This window comes from Sceloporus undulatus, chromosome 4, assembly GCF_019175285.1.
Source record: "Sceloporus undulatus isolate JIND9_A2432 ecotype Alabama chromosome 4, SceUnd_v1.1, whole genome shotgun sequence".
NCBI lineage: Eukaryota > Metazoa > Chordata > Lepidosauria > Squamata > Phrynosomatidae > Sceloporus > Sceloporus undulatus.
This window is the reverse complement of record NC_056525.1, coordinates 573,708-591,685: the sequence shown is the minus strand read 5'-3', so window position 1 is coordinate 591,685 and position 17,978 is coordinate 573,708. Positions and strand designations below refer to the sequence as shown.

Genomic DNA, 17,978 nt, shown 5'->3' with positions numbered 1-17,978 from the left:
TTAGGGCCCTTTGGGTTGGCGATGGAGAAGGGCTTCTGCTGGGCAGGGATCCCAGCCATGGAGACAATGCCTTGCAGAGATGCCATCCAGAGTTGCCCCAAAGCCTCTTAGTACATGCACACAACCATTAATAATAACAATAATAATAATAATAATAATAATAATAATAGTAGTAGTAGTATTTATTTATAACTTGTCTCTCCCTTTGTTGGATCAAGGTGGGTAACAGCTTATAAATGAATCTCTCTCTCTCTCTGTAGAAAACCTCTGGAGTACCTACTTGCCCAAAGGGGTGATTATCGAGAAAGCGGGGATGACCTCTGTGCCCCCCTCGGACACAGCCATCGACATGGACCAGCCCTACGTCTTCAGCGACATGACCTCCTACTTCACCCTTCTGGTGGGCATCTACTTCCCATCGGTCACAGGTACATGCCCTCCCCACAACTCACTCACTCCTTTAATGGGGACACAGGGCAGGTGAAGTACCCCAATGAGAGGGGGCTTGGGGCGGTTGCAACCATGGGGCCCTTGGTTTGGAACCAGCTGCAAACTGGCCCAGGCACCCAGGCTCTGCTTGAAATATGGGGCCTCCCTGGGGACCCTCCCGGCCCCATTCCCACTCTCTCCCCCCCTTCCTTCTCTCCTAGGTATTATGGCTGGTTCCAACAGGTCGGGAGATCTGCGGGATGCCCAGAAGTCGATCCCCACTGGGACCATCCTGGCCATCGCCACCACCTCCACCGTCTGTATCCTTGCCTTGGGGGGCAGCCTTGCCATGGGGTGGCCGGCCATGCCACCCACCCCCTTCTGCGTGCCAAAGACAGGGGCTGGGGGACATGTCTGGGGAACAAGGAGGGAGCATGCGGTTGGGTGCTCTGCAGAGTTTGGGGGAAATAATAATAATAATAATAATAATACAGTCGCCCCTGCTAATGCACAGATCTGAGATCTGCGTTCTTGAATATGTGCGGAGGGGCAACCTCTGCTAATTGCAGTGGTGTGCCCACCATTGTGTGTGCCTATGGGGTTTGAATAAGTGTGAGCCTCCGTTTTCATGGGGGGATCCGGAACAGATTCCCTTAGAAAACGGAGGGCCAACTGTAATTATTATTATTATTTATCCCATTTTCTTCCCAAGATTGGAACCCAAACCACAAACATGTGGTTTGTGGTTTTAGGTACAGTGCTGTTTTAAAGCAAGTTGTTTGTGTCAAACTTATGTTAATTGAAGGATTTGTTTCTGAATGGCATTTCTTGTAGTATAAAATAAAGAGATTTAGAAAGAGTCAGCTGAGGACTTTATCACACGGGGAAAATCGGGGGTTTAAAAGGCATTTCCATAGGACATTTCCCCACACATCGTAATTAAAGCAGACTTCTCCCAGGAAGAACCAGGAATGGGATTAATATGGAGTTGCGCATGCAGGTTGACACTACTTTTAACTGCCATGGCCACATCCTATGGAGCACTTGGGATGTGCAGTTTGTTGTGGCACCACAGCTCTCTGGCAGAGAAGGCTAGATCTCTCACAAAAATATAAAGAATTCCACAGTACAGAACGATGGCAGTTAAAGCAGGGCCAAACTGCATTGACTCCTCAATGCAGGAATGAGGAACAAACACAGGCATTTTTCAAGGCAGTGCTTTCTCCCAGAGATTTCTCTCCCTAGCATTGAAGACTTAAGAAGAGGGCCAAGCCCTGAAGTTTAGGGCCAGGGACTGAGGTCCAGCAAGCCTAGCAAATGGAGGGATAGCCAGTCTCCAGCTGGTTCCCTTCCTTCCTTCCTTCCTTCCTTCCTTCCTTCCTTCCTTCCTTCCTTCTTTCCTTCCTTAATGCTCTTGCAGACATCAGTTCGGTGATCCTATTTGGCGCCTGCATTGAGGGCGTTGTGCTCCGGGACAAGTGAGTGTTCCTCTGACCGCTGCCAATGGGCATGGGGGTCTTGGAGGGGGTCTTCTTCTGAGCTGGCACCTCCTCTCCTTCCTCTTGCCACCCACCATTTGGGCGTTGCAACCCAGAGCCAAGCTTGTGAATCCTCTGCCAGGCCATCAGAGGATGCAAAATTTGGCCCTGTTTCTATGCCACCAGAAGACACTCTCTGGACACCTTATAGGTCAAGACACTGTAAAACAGAAGCCATTTTAAAAAAGAAAACCCATGAAAATGAGCAAAAATGATTCAGACCCTTCCCGGCACAGAAACACTGCAGCATTTGGGGAGGTGAGATTCAAGGGGTATCTTTGAGAAGAGCTTTCCTAAAATAGCACTGGGCAGCAAGGTCTGAGATGGACCGAGCCCCCTCCCTTTGCGCCCGGCAGTTGGCATGCTGGGCTGCAGGGTGAGAGAGCTGCCCACCTCCAAACTGTCCATCCATCCTCCTGCCCACCCACGATGCCTGCTGCCAGCTGGAACCTGGGTACCTCTCCCCCGTATTTAGGCCACCCAAGGTGCCGCTGCAGCTGCTGACGTTTTTGGGTCGTTGGTGCATAATGAGCATTGCAGGCTTGGCAAAACAACAACAACTTGAGAACAACAACTTCAGAACACCCCTGGCTGCTGGGAGGAGGGATGGGGGTGCCCTTCCTAATCTGTTCCCACACATTTGCCCCAGTTGGTGGTGGTGATGGTGATGGTGGTGGTGGGGAGCAGGATCAGGCACCTGTGCAATATGTATTGTATATATATGCAGTGTGTATTAGTGCATGTATGCAAGCACCTCTTCCTCTTCCGCTGTGCCCGGGTACAGAGGCCCCCCAAGCAAGCTGGTACCTTTGGCTGCATTGGGCACAGGAGGCACCAAGACCTGTGCAATGGAGGCAGTGGCACTTTTGGGGAGGGGAGGAGGAAGAGGAGTTCTGCTGGAGGCAGGGGCCAAGAGACAGGGTCCCAGCCACGTCCATGACCAGTATCCCCACTCCACCCTATTTGTCCTTCCAGGTTTGGCGAGGCCGTCAGTGGGAACTTGGTGGTGGGCACCCTGGCCTGGCCCTCGCCCTGGGTCATTGTCTTCGGCTCCTTCTTCTCCACTTGTGGGGCCGGTCTGCAGAGTCTGACGGGGGCCCCACGCCTGCTGCAGGCCATCTCCCGGGATGGGATCGTGCCCTTCCTGCGGGTGAGTGGCTCTTGGCGGTCAAGGGGTCAGATGGAGAAAGACGAGGGGGACGTTGGGTGGAGACCAAGAGGAGGCCAGAGAAAGGGGGTCTTGGCTGTTGCTCCTGTGCCCCCCGTTACCATTTCTGCAGGGCTTGGGTCCATGCCAGCCGTGCTCTTGGTGGCCCTTGTTTGCAGGTTCAGGTGAAGCGGAGTGGGGCTGGGGGGCCGTGGCCCCATGGCCGCTCCGTGAGTGCAGTGCGAGCGATGAAAATCCAAACTGACAGCTCCGACTGAGACTGGGGGCTAATTTTAAACTGGCTTCCTCACCGTGGCCGCAGCCTCTCATGCCCCCCTTCACTGGCAGAAAGAGCCATGGCACATAAATAGGAAGAGACAGCCACCGCCACCACCTCCTTCAGAAGTGCTCATGGCAGCTGTGGGGTGGAAGGGGAGGAAGGGAAAGGGATGAGGATCCCCAAAATGCTTTCTCCTGAAAGGGATGGTGGTCGCCCACCCCATCACCAACACACAGGTCTGTGGGGCAGCCACAAGGAAACGGGGGCCATCTTTCCCATCTTTCTCCCAACTCCAGAAGAGTCCTGCATCTGGAGTGGGACTGGGGCTGGGGTTGCCGCGTCCCCAAAAAATAGCTCTAATGCCATTGCAGTTGCATCCCACGGGCACAAGCCTGGCATTTTGGGGGCATGCAGGTCTCCCTCATGGAGTAGCCTGAGGGCAGCCTGGGCAGCAGTCCTCCTTTTCCAGGGCACATCCTACATTCCAACCTTTCACCGGGTGAAAACGAAATGATCCTGAAACAATTTTGGAGTACACCAAATCAAATAAATCTTATTTTTAAAAGCATATTTAAAACACATTAACACAGATAAAAGGACAGCCCCTCCCCATTTAAGGTAGTATAGTTTAGGGACCACATCCCCACCCCACAATCAGCCTCCTGGCAATCCTGGGCACCTTTGGTGGCATTGCTGGTGGTCTCTGCCTCCTCTATCTTTCCTTGGCCAGAGCTTGACCAAAGGGCTGGAAGGCTACAGCCGAGGAGTGGGCAAAATGCCAGAGGAGGCTTCCTGCATTGATGGTGGGGTTAGGGGTCAGGTTAGATGACCTTTGGGTTCACCTCCAGCTCTGTGACTGCAGAGTGGATGACCACCCGGGCCTCCCTGCCACCCTGATGGCAATGAGGATGGACTTCTCCATCAAAGCAGAAGGAGAGGCAAGGCAGCAATTTGCCTCATGGCAGAGAGAGAGGGCAGGGGGGCTTTAAAAGCAATGCCACGCATGAAGGGTCACTCCACTTTCCCCCTCTGCCCCTCCCCACAACCCTGCAGGTGCTTTGCTTTCCTTGTGCCGCCGCCGCTGCAGTGTTGGACAATGGAGCACCTTGCTCAAAGTGTGTTGGAATCTCCTCCTTTGGAGGTCTTTATGGAGAGTCTGGTTGGTCATCCCTCCCAGAGAAGGCTTTGATGGTGTATTCCTGCATGGCAGACAGGGGTTGGATTGGGTGGCCCTTGGGGGTTTCTTCCAGCTCTATGGAGTGTAGTGGGGTGTCTTTCTTAGGAAGTTATCAGACTCGATGGTCATCTGTCACAGGGAGGGTTTTGATTGTAAATGCAAATGTGAAATGGCAAAGGGAGCTCAACCTGAGGATAATGGAGCAGAGGACAGAATAGGGGAATTTCAGCACAGAATAAGTCAAGAGATAGTAGAGGAACACCTTATTAATCTAAATGAATTTAAGTCTCCGGGACCAGATGAACTCCATCCAAAGGTACTAAAAGAACTGGCAAATGTCATATTGGAGCCATTGGCCATAATAGTCTTTCAGGACTCCTGGAGAAGAGGAGAAATCCCAGCCGACTGGAGGAGGGCAAGCGTTGTCCCCATCTTCAAAAAGGGGGAAAAGGGGATCCCAACAATCATCGTCCAGTTAGTCTGAGATCAATCCCAGGAAAGATTCTGGAGCAGATCCTTAAAGAGAGAGTCTGTGAACATCTAGAAAGCAATGCCATCATCACAGAAAGTCAACATGGGTTTCAGAGAAACAAGTCATGCCAGACAAATCTAATCTCTTCCTTTGATAAAATGACCATCTTGGTAGATGAAGGGAATGCTGTGGATGCAGTAGATCTTGATTTCAGTAAGGCCTTTGACAAAGTTTCCAATGACATTCTTGCAAACAAGCTTGTAAAATGTGGGCTAGACAAAGGAACTGTTACATGGATTTGGAATTGGTTGACCGGCCGAACCCAAAGGGTGCTCAACAATGGCTCCTCTTCATCCTGGAGGGAAGTGACCAGTGGGGTGTCCAGTGGGGTCTGTCCTGGGCCCAGGGCTATTCAACATCTTTATCAATGACTTGGATGACAGAATTGGGAGCATACTTATCAAATTTGCAGATGATACCAAATTAGGGGGAATAGCTAATACTCCAGAGGACAGGATCAAGATTCAAAATGACCTGAATAGACTGGAAAGCTGGGCCAAAGCTAACAAAATGAAATTCAACACGGAGAAATGTAAGGTATTGCACTTAGGGCAGAAAAATGAAATGCACAGATATAGGATTATGGGAGACACCTGGCTGAATGAAACTACATGCGAAAGGGATCTGGGAGTCCAAGTAGACCACAAGTTGAACATGAGTCAACAGTGCGATGCAGCAGCTAAAAAGGCCAATGCGATTTTAGGCTGCATCAATAGAAGTACTGTATAGTGTCTAGATCAAGAGAAGTAATAGTGCCACTGTATTCTGCTCTGGTCAGGCCCCACCTAGAATATTGTGTCCAGTTCTGGGCACCACAATTCAGAAAGGACATTGAGAAACTGGAGCCATGTGTCCAAAGGAGAGCAACTAAAATGGTGAAGGGTCTGGAAACCATGCCCTATGAGGGACGACTCAGGGAACTGCTGGGGATGTTTAGCCTGGAGAAGAGAAGGTTAAGAGGTGATATGATTGCCCTGCTTAAGTATTTGAAGGGATGCCATATTGAGGAGGGAGCAAGCTTGTTTTCTGCTGCTCCAGAGACTAGGACCCAGAGCAATGGATGTAAGCTGCAGGAAAAGAGATTCCAGCTCAACATTAGGAGGAACCTCCTGAGAGTAAGGGCTGTCCGACAGTGGAACACACTCCTTCCTCGGAGTGTAGTGGAGTCTCCCTCCTTGGAGGTCTTCAAACGGAGGCTGGATGGCCATCTATTGGGGATGCTTTGATTGGATTTCCTGCATGGCAGAAGAAGGGGGTTGGACTGGATCAGGGCCCTTGCGGTCTCTTCCAACTCTATGATTCTAGGATTGTGTATTCCTGTATGGCAGAACAGGGCTGGAATAGATGAGCCCTTAAGATCCCTTCCAAATCTATGGTTTTATGATTCTAAGAAGATCAGAAGATCCTGGGAGCCAGATCAGGCCCAAGCTGGCATCTTCCCCTCCCTCTTCCTTCCAGCATCCTGGAATGATAGAATCATAGAACTGGAAGGGACCCCAAGAAGGGCCCTGATCCAGTCCAACCCCCTTCTTCTGCCATGCAGGAACTCTCAATCAAAGCCTCCCCATTGACAGATGATGGCCATCCAGCCTCTGCTTAAAGACTCCAAAGAGGGAGACGCCACCACTCCTGCAGTGGCCCAAAAGCAGGGGAAAGGGCACGGCACCGCTGCTCCCCCTATTTGGGTACAATGGAGGGGAAGCCTGCCAGCCCTTTCTCCCTGCCATGCCTCCTCACTTGCCCTCCAACCAGAGTGATAATAGTAGGGGGGTTGGCACCCACCCAGCCCACATCGCATGCAGAGGTTTGCACACCTGGACGGGGCTCCATGCGGCATGGTGTCCTCTGGTGCCCCTGGGGGCAAAGGCCAGGCATGCCTAGTTCCAGTTGGGGGGGCTCTTTTGGCTTTATGAGTGAGCCCCTCCTCGTCACCAAGAACAACATGCTCAGAACCCCCTCCTCACGCACTCCTCCCACACTCATGGCACCCCATTCCCAAAGCAGGTGCCCCATTGCCTGGCTTCTTGGGACAGCCAGACTCAACAAAGAGACCCTGCCCCAGTTCCTCTTTCACCTCCTGGAAGGTGGCCCTTCTCCCTGAAGGAGCCACAGCTGCATCTTCTGGCACAGAGCCCAAGGGAGCCACAAAGCTCTGGATCCCCTGGGACTAGTTAAGGGAGCCATGCCCCATTTTCCTCTGGGATCCCTCCCTCCTCACCCAGATGGCTTTCCAAGGCAGCACTTGTGTCTGGTGGTGGGCAGTGGGCACACACCTCCTGCACTGCTACGTTGGCATCCCTCTAGAATCATAGAGTTGGACGGGAGCCCAAGAGCCATGCAGTGCAGCACCCTTGTGTCATGCAGGAAGACACAGCCAAAGCCCTCCCTGTGACAGATCCCCATCCAGTCTCTGTTTAAAGGCCTCCAATCTCTTTTCCTCTAGCTCCTATTCATTGTTCCAGGTCCTGTTCTCTGGAGCAGCGGAAAACAAGCTTGCTCCATCTTAGGACATTCCTCCCAATATTTAAACATGCCCCCCTTCCCTTAGCCTTCTCTTCTCGATGCTAAATGTACCCAGCTCCCAAAGCCTCTCCTCATAGGGCGGGGGGGGGGACCCCTTCCCACTTGGATTCTTCAGCTCTAGTGAGGAGGACCTTGGGCTGCAAAGGAATGCAGAGAACTCGTCTCCATTTCTCCCCCCTCCCAAAAAAACCACCCTCCTCTGCTTTGGAGCCCCCACCTCCAGCACCAGAGCCAGAGAGAGAGGTTTCTGCCATTGTTTTGGGCTGTCTGCATTACGAATCCCGCTTTGTTTGGCTGCATCATTCTGCCCAGCAGGCTCCTGACCTGATTCTCTCTCGGCTCACGCGCCTCGGGTGCCCACAGAGGAGACAGGCAGAGATGCCCGGCTCCTGTGGCTGCCATCCGCTGTTCTCCTCCTCTTTTGCAGCAGCCTAGTCATCCCTGCATGTCAGGGATGGGGAAAGGGGTTCGTCCTTGTCTTGAACGTGTTCCCCACCCCAGTACAACTCTCTTGCATCACCGCTGGCATCTGCCACAGACAGGCTCCCTGGCGCTGCATGTACGAAGGCGGCAACCGTCCCTCTGTGGCATTCCTCTGAATGCAAATGCGGAACAGGCATCTGTCTGTCTCTCTGGCCGCCCTTCTCTCTGCCTCTCTCATAGAATCACAGAATGATAGAGTTGGAAGAGACCCCAACAAGGGCCATCCAGTCCAAGCCCCTTCTGCCGTGCAGGAAATCAAAGAATCCCCATTGACAGATGGCCATCCAGCCTCTGCTGAAAGACCTCCAAAGAAGGCTCCATTACACTCCAAGGAAGTATGTTCCACTGTGGAAAAGCCCTTACTATCAGGAAGATCTTCCTAATGTTGAGGTGGAACCTCTTTCCTGTAGCTTGCATCCATTGCTCCATTAGGTCCTATTCTCTGGAGAGCAGAAAACAAGCTTGCTCCCTCCTCCATATGACATCCCTTCAAATACTTAAACAGGGCAATCATATCGCCTCTTAACCGTCCCAAGGGCCACTTAGTCTGAATGTTAGAAGGAACATCTTGATAATGAGAGTGGTTCAGCAATGGAACCAGTGACCTGGAGAAGTGGGATCTCTTTCCCTGGACATCTTCAGACAGAGGCTGGGCAGCTGTTTCAGGGGATGCTCATCCTGGAGATCCTGCATTGAGCTGATGGCCTCTTAGGTCCCCTTCTTCCAGCTCTAGGATTTTATGCCACAGTTGCTCCATCTCCTCTGACAGAGCATGGGAAACAGGTTGAGACCCTTTGGGTAAAAGGCAGAGCGAAGCAACCTTGACCTCACTGTGGGTGCCTCCTCTAGTCCTCCCAGCCAAACAGGCATTCTCAATGGTGCCTTCCTAAAAGAAATGTCTAATTATTCATAAAGGAGAGAGTAGTGATGGGAGACTTCACCTTCGCTGATATTTGTTGGAAGCCACACTCTGCCAGGAGTGTAAGGTCCCACAAAGCCCTCGCTTGCCTTGCAGACCGCTTCAGGGTTCAAAAGCTGGAGGAAGCAACAAAGGGATCAGCTCTTTTGGATTTGATCCTGACCAACAGAAATGAACTGGTCAGTGGGTGGAAACAGTGGGATCCTTGGGTGGGAGAGACCATGTCCTTTGGGGATTTGCTATACAGAGGAAAGGGGGAGCCAGACGTTCCCTAGACTTCAAGAAAGCCGATTTGGGTAAACTTAGGGAAATACTGGGTGAGATCCCATGGTCAGACCTGCTCAAAGGCAAGGGACTCTGTGCTGCTTGGAGGTCCCTAAAGGTGAGGTAGGGAAGGGGAAATGGGACCTGTCTAAAGAAAGCAGGGTACAAGGAAATTTCAGATGAACTGAGATTTAGAAAAGATCTGTATAAGAGCCAGCGTGGCTTAGTGGTTTAAGTCTCGGACTATGGCTTTGGAGATCAGGGTTCGATTCCTAGCTCAGCCATGGAAACTCTCTGGGTGACCTAGGGCAAGTCACACTCTCTCGGCCTCAGCAGAGGGCAATGACACCCTCCCCCGACCAGGTCTTGCCAAGAGAACCCCATGATTGGTTCGCTTTAGGGTCGCCATAAGTTGGAAATGACTTGAAAGCACACAACACATATACATGAATAAGAAATAGGAGAAGAGGGAACCTCCAAAGAGGAATACCAACAAATAGCAAATGCTTATAGGGCATTCTACATAGGGCATTGTAAGTAGGGCATTCATTGTCAAGAGAATCCCCTGCCTTCTGAGTGCATCCGTTCCACTGTCAAGCAGTTCTTACAGAAGCAGTGGCTTGTGGGCCTGACAAGATGTCTTCCCGGCGCAAAGGTCCCTGATGGAGAGGCTGGCCAGACTGGTCAAGCCTACTGACCAATAGCCCTTCCTTTTGGTCCATGTGGGAACCAATGACACTGCAAGGCCAAGAGAAGCAGTAATAGTGCCATTGTATTCTGCTCTGGTCAGGCCCCACCTGGAATAATATTGTGTCCAGTTCTGGGCACCACAATTCAAAAAGGACATTGAGAAACTGGAGCCCTGTGTCCAAAGAGGATGACTAAAATGATGAAAGGTCTGGAAACCATGAAGCCCTATGAGGAGAGACTTAGGGAGCTGGGGATGTTCAGCCTGGAGAAGAGAAGGTTAAGAGGTGATATGAGAGCCCTGTTTAAATATTTGAAGGGATGTCATATTGAGGAGGGAGCAAGCTTGTTTTCTGCTGCTCCAGAGACTAGGACCCAGAGCAATGGATGCAAGCTCCAGGAAAAGAGATTCCAGCTCAACATTAGCAAGATCCTCCTGACAGTAAGGGCTGCTCGACAGTGGAACAAACTCCCTAGGAGTGTAGTGGAGTCTCCCTCCTTGCATTGGCCTTTTTAGCTGCTGCATCACACTGTTCACTCATGTTCAACTTGTGGTCTACACCCTAACCCTATTCCAGGTGGGGCCTGACCAAAGCAGAATACAGTGGCACTATTACTTCTCTTGATCTAGACACCCAGCACACTTAAGCACTCCCTAAGCAGTTTCCAAAGTGTAAGTAGGCAAATGCCTGCCCCCCAAGGCTCAGGTGTTGGGAGAGGCTGGGATGGGCCAATAGTTAGGAAGAAGGAAGGTCTGCACCCCTTAAATGAGTCCCCTTCATTTGCAGAGGCAATGGGGCATAGAGAGTGACCCTCACCGAATGCAGCATGGACTGGACCTCAAGCCTTAGAGCTTGCTGAATCTGTCTCTCCTTCTCTGTCTCCTTCTTCCCGCTCTTTCCCTGCAGGTCTTTGGCCATGGCAAGGCGAACGGGGAACCCACCTGGGCCCTCTTGCTGACGGCTTGTATCTGCGAAATCGGGATCCTCATTGCCTCCCTGGACGAAGTGGCCCCCATCCTCTCCATGTACGCCTGCTGGCCAGCCAGCCTCCCTGGGGACCCCCGCATCGTAAGGGGCACGGGAGGACATATGCCAGGGGCTCCCCACTGGACCCCAATTTCCAAGGCACCAAGGGGGTACCCACACACACCCCTGCAGCAGCCTGGCAGATCCCAAATGTGGATGGAGGGAGGCATCCTGGGTCCATGCTGGAAAGGAGGAGGAGGAGGCTGGGAAGGTCCAGGGGCCTGTGGGCAGAGCCCTTCCCAGGGTCAACCGGGATTCTCCCTCCTGCCCTAGATTTACCAGGTCTTGGGCCAAAGCTGTCCCATGGGGCAGGGAGGAATCTCAGGGCAAGAGCACTGCCTGGAAAAGAGGGGACCTCACTTGTTGGTCTTGGCACTTCTTTTATTTGGATAGCATCCTCTTTGCAGCTGTGGTTGATGCCTAATGTGTCCACCCCCATGACATGGGTCTCAGGTTTTGGCTCTAAAACCCCAGGGCCTGTGGCAACCTTATGCCCGCCCTGCCCCAGCTTCTCACCCCCCTCCCCACCTTTCAACCTGTGCCTGTCTTTCTTCTTTCACCCGCAGGTTCTTCCTGATGTGCTATATGTTTGTCAATCTGGCTTGCGCAGTGCAGACGCTGCTGAGGACGCCCAACTGGCGCCCGCGCTTCCGCTATTACCACTGGTGGGTGCCTCCTGCCCAAGGAAGGGCCGGGCGGGAGAATCTGCCCCATTACATCCTTTTGGGGATGCCCCTGGGGGCAAGTGAGGCAGGGAGATGGCGCCCATAGAATCACAGAGTTGGAAAAGACCCCCATGGCCATCCAGTCTGTCCCTCTTTTGCCACGCAGGGAGACACACTCCAAGCCCTCCCTGGGACAGATGGCTATCCAGCCTCTGCTTAAAAACAGCCCCCAAAGTGAATGCAGCAGCGATGGATGGGAAAGAGGGAGAGATGGAGGGATAGAAGTGAGGCTTTAGCAAGAAGGGAGGCAGGAAAGGGGTTTTGTTTCATGCCTCTGGCTCTTGCAGGACACTCTCTTTCCTGGGCATGAGCCTCTGCCTCTCACTGATGTTCATCTGCTCCTGGTACTATGCCTTAGTGGCCATGCTGATCGCCGGACTCATCTATAAATATATTGAATATCGAGGGTAAGGTTTTTTGGGGGGGGGGGGGGCCGGTCCATTGAGCGGGGCGGGGAAGGGGGGGGAGGGGGGGATTCTGAGTCGTCAGGCCCCAGAGATCCGGAGTCAGCAAGACCATTGCCCCTTTTAATGTGTTGGTGACAGCAGTGATTCATTCCATTTTTTTGGACGCTATTTTTATTTTAAAGACTGTGTGTGTCTTACAGTGAAAGCTTCCCTTTCATTAAGAACAAATTGCCCTTATAATTCATTGGCACCAAGACCCACGTCTGAAGATTAGACCCTCCCAACCCATGCCCAGTGCCAGGGCAGCATCCTCCCCTGTCCGTCTGCACAGCAATTGCAGCAGAGCCATGCGCTCCTGGACTCTGGGGAGTGACACCGGTCAGCAGTTTCACCTCAATGTCCCTAGTTTGGGAGGAGAATAAGCCTGGACCCTGCATCCCCCCAAGAACCATCCCAGTGGGATGCAAGTGCCAAGCCACTGCAAGGAACTAGCCCTCCTCCAAAAGGAGACCATGATGGTGGTGCAAATGGCAGCCACATCTAGAAGTTCCCCCTGATATTGCAGGGTACCAGGCAATGCCCAAAGTGAGTACAGCTGGACCTGTCTCCACCTTGCCTGCCCATCCTGACCAAAACAAGGTCATGGAGTGGGGGGAGGTCCAGTCCCAAGGTGCTCTCCTGGGGGCCTAAGGCATGGCCCTTAATATCCATGGGCCTGGTGGTCTCAGGGGTTCTGGTCGGAGTGGGTGGCAGGGGCCCTTCTCTGCATCTCTCACATGCTCTGTTGCCTCTTCCAGAGCGGAGAAGGAGTGGGGCGATGGGATCCGCGGTCTCTCCCTCAGTGCGGCCCGGTATGCTCTCCTGCGCCTGGAAGAAGGGCAGCCCCACACAAAGAACTGGAGGTGAGGGAGAATCTGTCAGCATATCGGGCTCAGGGTGGGTGGGTTATGGTCAGGTGGGCTGACAGTCTGTGAAAGACTCTGCTTGGCACCAAGGGAAGGGAGAATTCTGGGGTGCTGGAATGGGGCAGCCGTCCAGTGAACAGAACAGCCTGGCCGAGGGAGGCATCATGGTGGGGTTTGCTGGTGGTGAATGGGCTCCAGGAGGAAATGAATGGAGCATAGGAGGGACAAGAGAAGAAGGATGGGGAAGGCATTCAAGATGGCTTTAGGAGTGAGGACAGGGATTTTGCTGTCAGCATAACGTGGCTGAGAAGGAGAGAGGCAGCCTAGCCATAGCACTGCAAGGCATGGGAACCCCATGGGAGAGTGTGGTTGCTGGGCCACGCTTGGGCTCTGAGAAATAACGTCTGTATCAAATAACCATGGTCAAATAACCTGGTTCCTTCCCTAGGCCACAGATACTGGTGCTTGTCCGCGTGGATCAGGACCAGAACGTCGTCCACCCGCAGCTGCTGTCATTCACCAACCAGCTGAAGGCCGGGAAGGGGCTGACCATAGTGGGCTCCGTCCTGGAGGGCATGTTCCTGGACAACCACCCCCAGGTCCAGCGGGCTGAGGAGGTGAGTCCTATGGAGGGTTGTGGGGCAGACAAAGCCTTGTGGGGAGGACAGATGGGGCTGTTGTCCTCTGAGGACCCTGCTTCACCCTCTCCTGCCTCCTGCAGTCCATTCGGCGGATGATGGAGGCCGAGAAGGTGAAGGGTTTCTGCCAGGTGGTGACCTCCTCCAACGTCCGCGACGGCATGTCCCACCTCATCCAGTCCAGCGGTCTGGGGGGCCTCCAGCACAACACCGTCCTTGTCGGGTGGCCGCGCAACTGGCGCACCAAGGAGGACCACCAGACCTGGAGGAACTTCATTGGTAAGAGGGCAACCCCATGGGAGCTGTGGGGTGTTATGGGGCGAAATGGGAAAGACCTCAGGCGCAGGCTGGAGTCGGGGGCCAAGGAGACCTTGCTGGAGAGGGTCCTCCCCCATGTCTCCAGGGGCTGGCTTCCGATATATTAATATTATTTTTGCAATGTCTAAGAAACCCATGATAGGGTCACCTTAGGTTTGCCATGTCAGAAAGTTGAAGGCACACCAGAACATAGACAACAGCAGCAGCAACATTAACAACAACAGGATATAAATTGTCCCTTCCTTTGTTCTTACATATGAGAAAAGAACACTACAAACGTTTTATCACCTCTGAGTGATTTTACAAACAGATCTGGTACATTTTACAAACAGATCTGGTACAAACAGATCTGCTTCCTTCCATCTTGCCAAGCGTTATGGCCTTTTGCTATTAACCGTATGTCCAAAGTGTGTGAGAGAGAGCGAGGGAGAGGAAGATGCAGGCACACATACAGGTCTCCGCGTTCCTGACAAAGTGGCTCCTTTGTCCGTGGAAAGGCCCGCAATAGCCGCCTGGTCAGCCCTTCAGGTCTTTCCCCATCTCCCCTCCTTGGTCTGGTGGCCTGGCTCCTACAGCCCAGGCTTCTTTCCTTTTTTCCTTTTCTGCCCTGCAGAACTGGTGCGAGAGACCACGGCCGGACACGTGGCACTACTTGTGGCCAAGAACGTGGCCATGTTCCCCGCCAACACAGAGCGCTTCTCTGAGGGCCACATCGACGTCTGGTGGATCGTCCACGACGGAGGGATGCTGATGCTTCTCCCCTTCCTCCTGCGTCAGCACAAGGTACCCAGCACCAGGAGGGCAGGCGGGCAGGCAGCAGGAACCGGTGCCAGGGATCCTAATGGGCTCCCCTTACACTAGCCACGAGGAAAGGCCACCTGCCCTGGTCTGGTCCATGGGAGGGTGGCCATCTTCCGCCATTTGCTGTGTGGCCCACATGTCTGGGGTCTCTGGGCACGGCTGGGTGTGAGTCTCTGTTGGCTCAGGAAGAGCCAAGCCCCTTCCTTGGACCCTTGGCACTTGATGGACGTACCCTCCTCCTTTCTTCTCCTGCGGAGGTTTGGCGCAAGTGCAAGATGCGGATCTTCACTGTGGCCCAGATGGATGACAACAGCATCCAGATGAAGAAGGACCTGACCACCTTCCTGTACCATCTGCGCATCACTGCCGAAGTGGAAGTGGTGGAGATGGTGAGAGGAGGAGGCGCGGGGGGGGGGGGGTGGCGGGGGGGGGGGGGGGGAAGCAATGGCACCTGAAGGGTCCGAGGGTAAGTGAGGGGGCTCCTGAGGGGCAAAGGTTATGCTGTTCCTGCTAAGGGGGAATCGATCCAGTCCGGCCTTCCCTTGCCATTCCCCACCAACACCCAACACACATGTGCTTGGCCATGCCCACTTCATCACTGCCTTGTACCAACAAATGTGGAAGCAGAGGAAGGCCACTCTCATCCACTGGATAAATGCCACAAACATGTGTCTCTTGGACCTCAGCTGGCAAAGAAACCTAGGATCTTAGAGTTGGAAAGGGCTCCCAGAGGCCATTGGATCCAGCCCCTGCTCAGAGCAGGATCTCCAGATGCAGCATCCCCCAAAGCAGGCAGCCCCCAAGCTCTTTTTGGAGGCGTCCAGAGAAGGAGACCCCACCACCTCCTTAGGCCACTGGTCCCGTTGCCAAACTGCTCTCGCTGCCAAAAAGTTCCTTCTGATGTTCAATCGAAATCTATCTTCCTGTAACTTCAGACCATTAGACCTGGTCATAGAATCATAGAATGATTGGAAGAGACCCCAAGAAGGGCCCTGATCCAGTCCAATCCCCTTCTTCTGCCATGCAGGAACTCTCAGTCAAAGCATCCCCATTGACAGATAGCCTTCCAGCCTCTGCTTAAAGACCTCCAAAGGAGGATAAGCTGGTCCTAGCCTCTGGGGCAGCAGAGATCAAAGGTACCCCCTCCTGTTTCTCTGACATCCCTTGGGGCATAGAAAGAGGGCAGCCATGTCACCCCGTCTTCTCTTCACCAAGCTGAACGTGCCCAGATGCTTCCATATTCCCTTCTCCATAACTCTCATCATCCTTATTGCCCCTCTCTGAACCTGCTGCAACTTGTCTCTATCCTTAAAACTAAGTACCCAGAACTGAACGCAGGGCTCCGGATGAGACTGACCATCAGCGCATAATACAGTGGGATTATTACTTCCCTTGATTTAGAAACCACGCTTCTATTAATGCAGGCTGAAATAGCATCCACTTTCTTTGCTGCAGCACTGCACTGCTGGCTCATGCTCAACTGATGGTCAACGATAATCCCAAAGTCCTTTTCACATGTAGTACTGCTGATCTGAGACATGTATCCCGCACCCTATACTGGTGCATTTGGATTTTGTGGCCCAAATGTAGAATTTTTGCGTTTGTGTCTCCTGAATTTCATGTTATTAATTTCAGCCCAGTTTCCTGGTTTATTCGTTTTTGTTCCTATCTCCAAATGCATTAGCTACTCCTCCAAGTTTTCTGTCATCTGCAGATTTGATAAGGATTCCCTCCAAAGACAGAACCTTTTTCCCAGTTTGAGGCACAGCCATCCATGACAGCTCTTTGGTTTTCCAACTAATTTGGGGTCCATCGCATGGGATTTCCATGTATTCCATATTTATGCCATTTGCTAATCCCAATGCCTTGCCGGGGGACCAAATGCTGACCGGACGGAAGTTTCCTGGGCCTTCCTTTTTTGCCTTTTTGGAAGAGAGGGACCATGTTTGCGCATCTCGAGTTTTCTGGCGGCATTCTCACCTGTTCTCCAGGATTTTGCAAAAACGGCGTCAAGTGCGAGATCATCAGGAAGGCGTTGTTTTGTTTTTCTCACTGAGCATTTTCTTTCAGGGGCTCTTTCACTGTCAGAATGAGTTCTTAAGAGAAAGGAAAGACAAGAATTGCCAGCAAAATCTGGAATGAGAAGCGGCACACCGCTCTTGCGGAGATCAGCTTTCCATTTTTGGAGGGGTCAAGGCACCCCTCCTGCTCCACGGTTCAGAGGGGCCCCTTCCTCCGCTGCAGCACCCCTCTCTCTCTGGGCAGCCGCTCGGGGTCAGACTGCCCCCCAAAATCCTGGGGTCTCAGGAGGGCACCCACAATTGACCTCAGTGGGGGAATGGATTTAGGATCCTATGGATTACACTAGGAAGTAGCAAGAGGGCTCAGGCAACTCTTCAAAAGCCAGGATTTCAGCCGATGTTCATCGGTTCCAAACCCAGAACTCCAGAGAGCAGATCCCAAATTAGTTTGTTTGTAACAACAAGAGGAAATCAACTTTCACTCCAAGACACTCTTTCTCAAGTTCACACCAGAACTAATGTGGTAAAAGGTGGGAGCTGATCCTAATTTCAGAGGGTTTTAGAAGAGGGCAGTATGTGACTGGATTCAGGCACAAAACTCTTATCAGGGACGCATGCGGTCAAGACCTTCAGCCAAGGAGTCCAGGGAGAAGTGGACAGAGAGTCTGCCTGTGTCCAGCCAGGACCGAATTGGGACTGCCCCAAACAGGCAAGAATCATGACCCGAGGCAGTTTCACAGGAGTTGAAAGGCTTATTCCAGGAGGAAGAATGGCCAAAGGTTTGGGCAGAATGGCAAAGCAGTCAGTCGAAGTGTTTCAACAAAAAGGTGTCATTTCCAGAGGGATGTGCCCTTTGATTCCCAACCTTTCAGCAAGTACCAGATGCATGGATTCAAACTACAGGAAAAGAGATTCCATCTAAACTTTAGGAAGATCTTCCTGACAGTAAGAGCTGTTCACAATAGAAGGCACTGCTCCCTCGGAGGGCAATGGAGACTCCTTCTTTGGAGGCCTTTGAACAGACGCTGGAAGGTCATCTGTCAATGGGAATGCTATGATGGTGAGTTCCTGCATGGCAGAGGAAGGGGCTTGGACTGGATCAGGGCCCTTCTTGGGGTCTCTTCCAACTCTAGGGTTCTGTGATCCTTGCCCTGCG

General features: G+C 52.6%; 1 protein-coding gene across 2 annotated transcripts in view; it reads left to right on the top strand.

The window, feature by feature from the left end:
- Nucleotides 1-17,978, top strand: part of SLC12A5 (solute carrier family 12 member 5) — a 103,194-nt gene that overhangs the window by 70,033 nt on the left and 15,183 nt on the right. For both annotated transcript variants that reach the window (XM_042465997.1, XM_042465996.1), the window contains exons 9-20: nt 261-428; nt 651-749; nt 1,850-1,907; nt 2,943-3,117; nt 10,888-11,006; nt 11,574-11,672; nt 12,020-12,139; nt 12,937-13,041; nt 13,493-13,661; nt 13,766-13,961; nt 14,614-14,783; nt 15,059-15,190. In XM_042465997.1, coding sequence (XP_042321931.1) covers nt 261-428; nt 651-749; nt 1,850-1,907; nt 2,943-3,117; nt 10,888-11,006; nt 11,574-11,672; nt 12,020-12,139; nt 12,937-13,041; nt 13,493-13,661; nt 13,766-13,961; nt 14,614-14,783; nt 15,059-15,190 — 1,610 coding nt within the window. The remainder of the gene's footprint in view (nt 1-260; nt 429-650; nt 750-1,849; nt 1,908-2,942; nt 3,118-10,887; nt 11,007-11,573; nt 11,673-12,019; nt 12,140-12,936; nt 13,042-13,492; nt 13,662-13,765; nt 13,962-14,613; nt 14,784-15,058; nt 15,191-17,978) is intronic.